The 9,926-nt window shown below is 32.1% G+C and overlaps 1 protein-coding gene across 3 annotated transcripts in view; it reads left to right on the forward strand.

Annotated features, from left to right (window-relative positions):
- Positions 1–9,926, forward strand: part of LOC144970502 (uncharacterized) — a 34,322-nt gene that overhangs the window by 23,962 nt on the left and 434 nt on the right. For all 3 annotated transcript variants that reach the window (XM_078910209.1, XM_078910210.1, XM_078910211.1), the window contains exon 5: positions 160–9,926. This exon is cut by the window's right edge and continues 434 nt beyond it. In XM_078910209.1, coding sequence (XP_078766335.1) covers positions 160–415 — 256 coding nt within the window. In that variant the 3' untranslated portion in view covers positions 416–9,926. The remainder of the gene's footprint in view (positions 1–159) is intronic.

The raw sequence follows: 9,926 nt of genomic DNA on the forward strand, positions 1-9,926 counted from the left end.
TATTATTATTATTATTATTATTATTATTATTATTATTATTATTATTATTATTATTATTATTATTATTATTATTATTATTATTATTGCTGTTATTGTAAATCATCATCATCGTCATCATCATCAACATGATTAATACTTTTTTATATTCACAATTCACAGAACAAAGAAACCCGTTCCTAAGAGCAACACCAAAGGCTTGTTCATGGGCAAGGATCCCTTTTTGATGGAAGACGTCACGGAGAAGATCTTCCCCCAGTTAACATTGGAAGGGTCTAAGCATTCGTCAGGGGGAGGCAACACATCTCTACAACTCGTCACTTTACGAGAAGGGGACAGAACTGTTACCTTCCCATCACTCAGTACAAACGACCAGAATTATTCGCAGATGCTGTCTGAACTGGTTATGCACATTTAATTGATCTTGGGTGCATTTGTCTGGGGAAGGGAACTCGTTGCCTTCGTGAAGCATTTGCCTGGGGAAGGGAACATACCGTAGCCATCGTTAACTTAGTGCCTGATACTGACCAAAAAATGACGCCAAAAGACAAGTCTTGTTTCCTCGAGCTCTACTAACGACAACTCCCCAGACGCTGCACAAATCTAAAAAAAAATACGTCAAACTATAAGTCTCAGAAGTTCTAGTGTCAGGCTTTCAGTTAGCGATGGCTGCGAGCATACTCGTAGCTTTCATAGGCTTGTAGCCTGGCGCTTCCCTAAAAATGACATCATTATACAAGGTGAGGATCACCTAAAGAAAACAAATACATAGTGAGTTGTCTTTAGTTGTGCTCAAGGAGACAAATCATGATCCCATCGGTTGAACTATTGAATACAACTCATCATTAGCCACTTTCTTTTGGCAGTCGTGGCCACCGCCTTGTGTTTTGATGTAGTAATTTATTAGTCAGTGGCAGGCTGTGAGTCTAGAAAGGTTTAAGGCACAATCCTTTTATCTCAATGTCTAAAGATAGATCTGTCAGTTTTCCATCACTCAAATAGTACAAAAGACCAAAATTATCCACAGAGTTTGTCTGAGCTAGATAGTTACGCCCACATTTAGTTTTAAGTAAAAAGAAATAGATATAAGAACTACACTATAATTCTCCAAACCAAATGAACCTGCCTGCTTTATTTTAAGCAATAAATCTGGGGCATTTGACATAACTGAAATTGACATCAAGTTTATTTTCATTGTTATGATTTATATGTTGTAAATTCATAACATAATTTCTATTTTGCCCAATGCAAAAGAACTTGGATGTCAGGATAATATTTTTTTTGTTATTGCGATTTGATTCCTTTATTTAACCATGGCTTGTTCTGCGTAGTAATAGAATATACACGGCTAATATAGAATAATGAAAAAGGTAAATTGTGGTGAGAAAAACATTACACAGTGAAGCCTACCTTGAGAATAAGAATCAGATCCTTTGTAGTGGTGGCAACATGTTCAGGCAATGCGCTGATATTTTCTGAAACTTGGAATGATCATACAGGACAAATGAATATTATGTTTCCTTACGTTTCAATTAAAGTATATTTATAAAAAGTGTAGATATTTTATGATATTGTTCTCTTATATCTGTGATACATCATGATTGAAATGACTTAATTCCACTTTGGATATCCAGTGCTGTAAATTCATAACTCACTTATAATATATTATTTTATTTTGAAGAATCATATTATATTATATTATATATAGAAATCACTTCGTCCAGTTTACAATTTATTATTGGTCAATTTTAAAACCAAGATGAGTCAACAGTTACTCTCTTCCGTCCAAAATTGAAGCATTCCATTCCATTTATTTATTATTTATTAATATTTTTAAATATACCCTGTAGAAAGTATTCCTTTTAATTTTAAAATTGATTTTGCTTTTTTTTAAAATATTAATGTAGACATAATTTTTATTCTATGACAATGATTTTTATAAATTAACAAAAAAAGTTTTTACAGTAATTGTATTCCATCCATACGATACAGAATTGAAATAAACCGTGTGTATAAGTTCGTGTCTTGAGAAAATGTCAATTTTTGGACTTTTGATTTTGAGACACTGGTTGGTTGGCCTACGATGTGATGTAGAAATCCCAACACATACTGTGGTTGATACTCAAGTTAAGATATTTCATCGTTTCAGCTGTTTTACTTTTATTTTAAGAGTTGAAAAAATAATTTGGTGGACTACACAGCGCGCGCGTGTGTGTGTGTGTGCGTTTAAATATTTTTTTTTTACTGTTGAGAAGAACTCTGGTTACATTAATTTCATTTTTATTAGATTTGCCTTATAGTTGTCAAAATAAGTGCGTGCATTTGTTAACTGTTAGTCCTAATACGTGGGTGATTGAATATAATATTGTAATCATGCCATAGTTAGAAACATTTAAAATGCTCACTACCGCATAATATTTATTTCATCTTATATACAGTGACCTACCACCAAAGTCATTTTGATTATGTGTTGCTCAAAATATAAGGAGCCTAGAGCTGTTTGCATATGGAATAGGCACGGTATAACATCAACAACAACAACAACAACAATGATAATAATAATAATAATATTAATAATAATAATAATAATAATAATAATAATAATATAATAATAATAATAAATAATAATATAATGATAATAATAATAATAATAATAATAATAATAATAATAATAATAATAATAATATATAATAATAATAATAATAATAATAATAATAATAATAATAATAATATATTCTTTTTAATAGAGCTCCTTACCCCGTATATCAACAAGCTCAAAGCGCTTAACTGCAACGTGTCTACTTTCATTCAGACATACAACCACTCAAACATGCAATATGAAACAAAGCAATACAATTCTACAGTGTTACACATTAAACAGAAAAGAAAAAAAAAGATAAAAGAGTTTTATTATTATTATTATTATTATTATTATTATTATTATTATTATTATTATTATTATTATATTATTATTATTATTATTATTATTATTATTATTATTATTATTATTATATTAAATATAGTAATAGTTCAAATCCTAAAAAGTTATTGAGACCACTTTGAATAATAAATATTTGAAAAAGCCAATGGTTCATATCATATGACCCCCATTTTTGATTTTGTATTTTACCGTACACCATTTTCAAATATATAAAAAAAACACAAGTAGCTACCTACTCCTAAAATTTTGCTTATCTAAATTATTAGGCGCTTTTTGCATGGGGCGAACTGTTTATTAATGCTCGTTGTGACAATGACAATAGCAACATAGCATTTTGCGTCATAGGAAGAGAAACTAATAACATTTTGCAATGAAAGGAAGGGACACAACCCAAAAAGTGAATGCAAAGCTGCTTTCGTTGATTTCTTTCCCTTGATTTCGATTTCGTGAGGAAAAGAATGTGAACGATTATATTACAGCATGAGATGAAAACAACTTTGGGATGTTTCTTTTCAGATTGTAACTTTATATTATCTCCTCCATTTTTCGATTCATCTTTCAATTTCCCTATATATAATTGTCCATACAATCTAAAACTTTTGTATAAAACTAACACATCCTCTATTTTAATCTTTTTTGTTTCGTCTTCAAATCCTTGTTTTATTTTTTAACTACCTACTGAATTGTCTCGGTTTTATTTTTGAATAATTTAATGATTTATACGATGATTTATATATTTACTAGTTTAGATGGATTGCGCTTGTAAATTACTCTCCGATTTACATATTTTTAAAATTATTTTATATAGTATTTATTAGATGTGTTCTTGCATTTTGTGTATTACTAGAAGTGGTGCATTAAGATACAATAGTAAGATTTTAACTTACAACATTTCACAGATTTCATAGTCATATATGGTTTAAATTATTGTTTTCACTTCTTTTTATTTTGCCGTTGCACACATCACACTCATCTCATCGGCGAATATCCATTTCTTACATTTCTCACTTTCATTATTTATTGATCCAGTCAGGGGCAGAAGTAGGATTTAAAAAAAAAATGAACTTGAGATGATTTTTGATAGTGAAAAAAAAATATAGGATGATTTTCATGTTTGATGACCTAGACTTCGTACTCTGAACAAAAAAAAAAGAAGACAACAACACATTGTAAAATAAATGTGACCAGAAAACTAGTCCTTCTAATGTCGGTCGAATAAAATGGCCCTCAATCAGTCAAAATCTCTAATGTTGAGATTTAGAAACTTCGGAAATATTAACAGAGGAAGTATTATCACCCTCGAAGGAATCATCTGCCCATCATTAAAAACCGATTTGATTTATGGAACTGTATTTTTCTCAGTTTCTATTTAAATATGTTTAATTAATTTATTTATTTGTCTCTCCAAGACCTTTGACCACAACCCTTTTTGGTGAATCAAAGAGTTCCACCCTTTTATGTACCCCGCAGTTCGTTGGCAACGACGCTATTGATGATAAATACTGACATGAAAACACTTTACAGTGGATAGATTTTATAATTCTGGAAAAGTTGGATAGGAAATTATTATTTCAAGTCTGAATTTTGAACATCTTAGTTTCTTTATTTAAAAAAAAATATTATAGATGAAATTGGTGGACTTTTAATCAATTGTAAAGATGTCGTTATTTGGTAAATTATGTTTTCAAATTTGAATTGAAATTGTTAGAAATATTATAATGTGTTTGTGATACTGACACTGAATGATAAAGTTCTGAACAAGTGCGTGTGAAAGGTACCAGACAAAGCAAAGAAATAAAAACATCCCAAAAAATCAATTTGCCTCGATCCCGATCGACCGGGGTCGAGATAGACTGATTTTTTGGAATGTTTTTTTTTCTTGTATTATTCTTTCCAGCTTTGTCTGGCACTTTTCATACACACTTATTTAGTTCTTTATCTTACACCGGTGCCTGCTCCTTAATTTCTTAATTTGACACTGAGTGCTTAGGTATATAGAAGGGTAGAGAACTGATTGATCTGTGTTCATGCTGGTTGCCATGGATCTTGGGGAGGGGGTTATGTGTACAAATATAATTATTTATGTGTAGCTAGAGTGTCAACAGTTTTTATTTTAGTGCGTTTCATAGTTTACTTGCTTTGCTAAGTGAACGACGTGTACATATATACAGGTCTGACATCCAAACCCATTTATAAGCCTAGTTTAACATTGTTGTAGTGGACAATATCATGCATCATTTTTTGAGTTTTCCATTGCACCAATAAGCCTATTAGGAATTGTGTTATCAGACTTGCAAATAAGTGCACGTCGCTAGTGTACAAATGTTTTTCCTTAAATTTGAAAGATTGAGATAACATGTTTTTTTTTTAAAAATCAGATATTCATAGACTCGTGTTAAAATAACTTTTCATGTAAAATTACAGTGTTTCTAACTGAAAAGAGATAAATGATATATGTGAAAAAAGAAAGAATATATATTTTTGAAGAAAACAGATAATTAAAATGTATGATATACTTGTTACTGTTGTGATATTATTTAATGAAAAGAATATGAATATTTGTAGATCTGAAAATATGTAAATACAGGTTTTTTTAAGTTTAAATTATTTCAAGCTTGTACTTAATTGATTTGTTTTGAAAATTGTATTTTGATATTCATCAAAATTTTTGTCCGAACAGATGATTTTGAAAATGAACACTTTTAAGCATTTGACTGAAAATGAGAAAATTAAAACATAAGACATAATCGACATTATTGAAGATCATAAAATTAATATTTTTGTCATCTTGGAAACATGGCTTAATCATTCATATGATGATCCAATTATGAAAGCAATTACACCCGAAGGCTTTTGTATTAAATCATTTCCACGCATTGGGAGGAAAGGAGGTGGTATTGCAATTATTTACAACTTGTCACTCTTTGACAAGATATCATTTCACCATGATAATTTTAGAAGTTTTGAATACGCTGGATTTGCCATTCATGAAAATAATTTTAAAAAGTCGTTTCACTGTGTCTACCGCCCACCACCAAGCCAACAAAACAAAATATCAACAATTGATTTTTTATCTGAGTTCGGAGAATTTATGTCTATGCAATCCATTAACAAAAGCATAATATTTTTATGGGTGATTTTAACATTGATTATTTCGGAAACAAAAATGAATCGAAAGTATTTCGGGAGATTATTGACACAAACAACTATATTCAACTTGTAAGCGGTCCTACAAACAACCATGGCCACACAATAGATCATGTCATTACAGACATTGAACATTCTCTCTCTTCACCTGTCTCAAATATTGATAAATTAATCTCTGACCATCATTTAATTGTGTTTTTCGTTTTATTTCCAATGAAGCACGAAGTAAAAAAGATGATAACATCTCGTAATTTGAAGAATATAAACATGAACATTTTTAAACAAGACCTTGACCATAACGTTAAAAATAAACATGATGCGAATGGTCTCCACGAGTCAATTGTTGGTACGGTGGACAAGCATGCTCCCTTAACAACTAGAGCAGTAAAAGTGAGACGTCAAGCACCCTGGTATAATACCGAAATAAAATTGAATGGATTAGCCAGGAGGCGGGCAGAAAGAAAATGGCTCAAGTCCAGAGATGCTGTCGATAAGAAGCGATACATCGCGGCTAGAAATGATGCAAAAGCCGTCAATTTCAGGGCCAAAAAGAAATTCTATGAAGAAAGCCTCAAAAACGTGGGACGTTCGAGACAATTCTTTGCCTTGACCAAGGAACTGCTGGGACAACAGACGCAACCAGCTCTCCCATCTTTAATCGATCGTGCAGATCTACCAACTCGCTTTGGTCAATATTTTAAAGAAAAAACGGATACCATCAGGAAGGAACTCTCGTCTGAATCGATCCCTACAACATTTGACAAGTTTCATGGTGATTCGTTAACACATTTTTCAAAGATTACTGAAGCTGACTTACGTGATTGCATTATGTCGTCTCCAACTAAAAGTTGTGATTTAGACCCCTTAAATACTGCCATTTTAAAAAAATGCATTGATGTAATTTTAACACCATTTACATGTATTGTTAATAATTCGTTGCAGTCAGGTGCTGTACCAGACATTTACAAAGTTGCTCATGTCAAACCCCTTTTGAAAAAACCTGATCTCGATAAAGAGAACTTAAAAAACTATCGCCCTGTCTCTAATCTTCCTTTTCTCTCTAAGATCTTAGAAAAGCTTGTTTTGAAACAATTACTGTCTCATCTTAAAAATAATTGTCTTGAAGAAAAATTTCAGTCTGCTTATAGGCAACATCATTCGACGGAAACCGCACTTGTTAGGGTTGTTAATGATCTCCTCTCTGTTATAGACAATGGTTCATGTTCTTTGCTGAATTTGCTTGACCTATCGTCTGCTTTTGATACTATTGATCACAATCTTCTTCTCAAACGTCTTGAAATTACTTATGGCGTGTCTGGTGCAGCGCTTGATTGGTTTAGGTCATATTTGTTTAATCGTAAACAGATTATTACGGTGGATGAATATAGATCGGAGGAAATCTTTCTTGATTGTGGGGTTCCCCAGGGTTCAGTCCTTGGACCCGTTCTTTTTGTTTTGTACGTTGGCCCTCTGTCTAAAATCATCAGAAGTTTTGGTCTGTCTTACCATCAATACGCTGATGATACGCAATTGTACTGCGTTTCCAATATGAGAAATTTACAAGAAGTATCAGCCAATAGTAAAAAATTGTATCCAAAGTGTTAAGAAATGGATGAATGAGAACAGACTGAAACTGAATGATGATAAGACGGAGGTGCTGTATGTGGGGAACAGGAAGTGGAAAAGTGAAACAGATTTGAAGTTGGGGGATGCCTCTATTCAAATTGTTGACAAAGTGAAAAACCTTGGCACATTCTTAGACTCTGGACTGTCGATGGAGCATCAGGTTAATAATTTGGTTAGATCTCTCTTTTTCCAACTAAAAAAGATTGCTTCCATTAGACGGTTCATATCTGAGGATGTGACCAAGCACCTGGTTGTGTCCCTCGTACTATCGAAATTGGATTATTGTAATGCTCTGTTGTTTGGCGTTTCGCAATACAATCTGAAACGTCTTCAGATTGTCCAAAACAGCGCTGCCAGACTAGTATTTATGAAGCGTAGGTGCGACTCTGCCGGACCTCTACTTCATGACCTGCATTGGCTGCCTGTTGAGAAAAGAATTAAATTCAAAGCTTGTGTTTTAGTGTATCGTTGTCTTGAAGGTACTGCCCCTTCCTACCTTTCAGAACTAATTGAAAGATATTCAAAACCCCGCCCCTTACGTTCGGCCAGTGATTCCACAAAACTAGTTGTCCCTCGAATTCGGAAAAATGCTGGAATGAGATCCTTTTCTCATTTCGGACCCTCTATTTGGAACGCCTTACCGCAGAGCATTCGTGAAAAAGAATCTTTGTCTATTTTTAAACGTTCGCTTAAAACATATTTGTTTCGATTTTAGTAGATGGTATGAGAAGCAAGATAGGTTTGGTTTGTGTTGTGTGTTGTGTTGTGTGTGTGTATGTGTGTGTGTTGTGTGTGTGTGCTTGTGTGTGTGAATGAGTATGTTTCAGCCAAAGTAATTTGTAATTTAAGCGCTTAGAGTCTGGTGTCTCGGAGTTATAGCGCTATATAAGTTTTCAGCATTATTATTATTATTATTATTAAAACTTGACGATAATTCCGAAGCTTTCCATGTAAGAGCGTTGATTGGATAATCTTTAATGTCTCATTCGACTTCTTGAAATGTTTTCATCAACACCATTGAAGAATGTCATTTGAATATGACCTTTCCTTAAATTATAGTGGCAAATGAAAATAAATATGAACATAATTTTATATAATATATTCACTATACTTTTGTACCTGAACCCCCCCCCCCCCCCCCCCCCCCCCCCCCAAAAAAAAAAAACAAAAAAAAAACAAAAACAAACAAAACAAAACCCTCGAGTATTTAAAATTTTGGGCATAAGAGTCGTTCTTCAAATGTCGATGGATTAAAATGACCCTCATCTTGGTGAAAACTCTCAAACCTGAGACTTTGCAAAGTCCCAGGTTTGAGAGCTGTTTTTTCCCCAAGATGAGGGTCATTTTATCCATCGATTTTTGAAGGATCTGGCCAAAATTTTAAATATATATTGTTTTTTCTCTCCAGAGAATGACATATAATATATGTAAAATTGTCTTTATGCAATTAAATGTCTAAAATCAAACCGAGACATTATTTTTTGTTGAAATGGAGCAATATTTTTTTTCTTCTTTTTGACTACTTAACAAATTAAAGTAATTCGGGACATGATATTTCACATTAAAATATGATGTCATAACATTATGAACTTATTTCTTGCTAATGTATTTATCAAACCATCCTCTAACTTTCATGTGATTATCGATATATGATACTATTTTGGCATAATTACGTATTGACAACGGTCCATCTGGACATAATACCGTTTTGAAACTATGGGTCACAATTGATGATGGTCGATTTTTAAATACTTTTCACATTTCTATGACTGTGGTTGAAATATAAATTATAAATAAGCCGTGGCAGAATTCCCATTTCATGTCGGAGGTGACAAAGAGACAAAATAATATATCGACATTGAAACGACTAATGTAAACATGGGGACAACACGTATTTTATGTTAGCTGTTTCCATTCTAAGCATGTTTCATGTATTAAATATATTTAATTATTATTAGTATAATGAAATACTGCCAGTAATAGTGACACGAAGAGCAGTTTTAATGTGATTAAAATATGGAAAAGCAACAACTCAAAACTTTAACACATGTTCAAATCAAATATAATGTTTTGACACATTAAAAAAATATAATTATAGTAATATTTGAATATCAAGTTTGTGTGATATTTTCATAATCATTTTTGATACGTTCGTATAAAATATGTTATTAAAAATATAACACGATCTTGTAAGGATTGGATTCTTTGATTTTTT

Source organism: Berghia stephanieae, chromosome 4 (genome assembly GCF_034508935.2).
Source record: "Berghia stephanieae isolate SIO BIC M18660-M18661 chromosome 4, UCSD_Bste_1.3, whole genome shotgun sequence".
Lineage (NCBI taxonomy): Eukaryota > Metazoa > Mollusca > Gastropoda > Nudibranchia > Aeolidiidae > Berghia > Berghia stephanieae.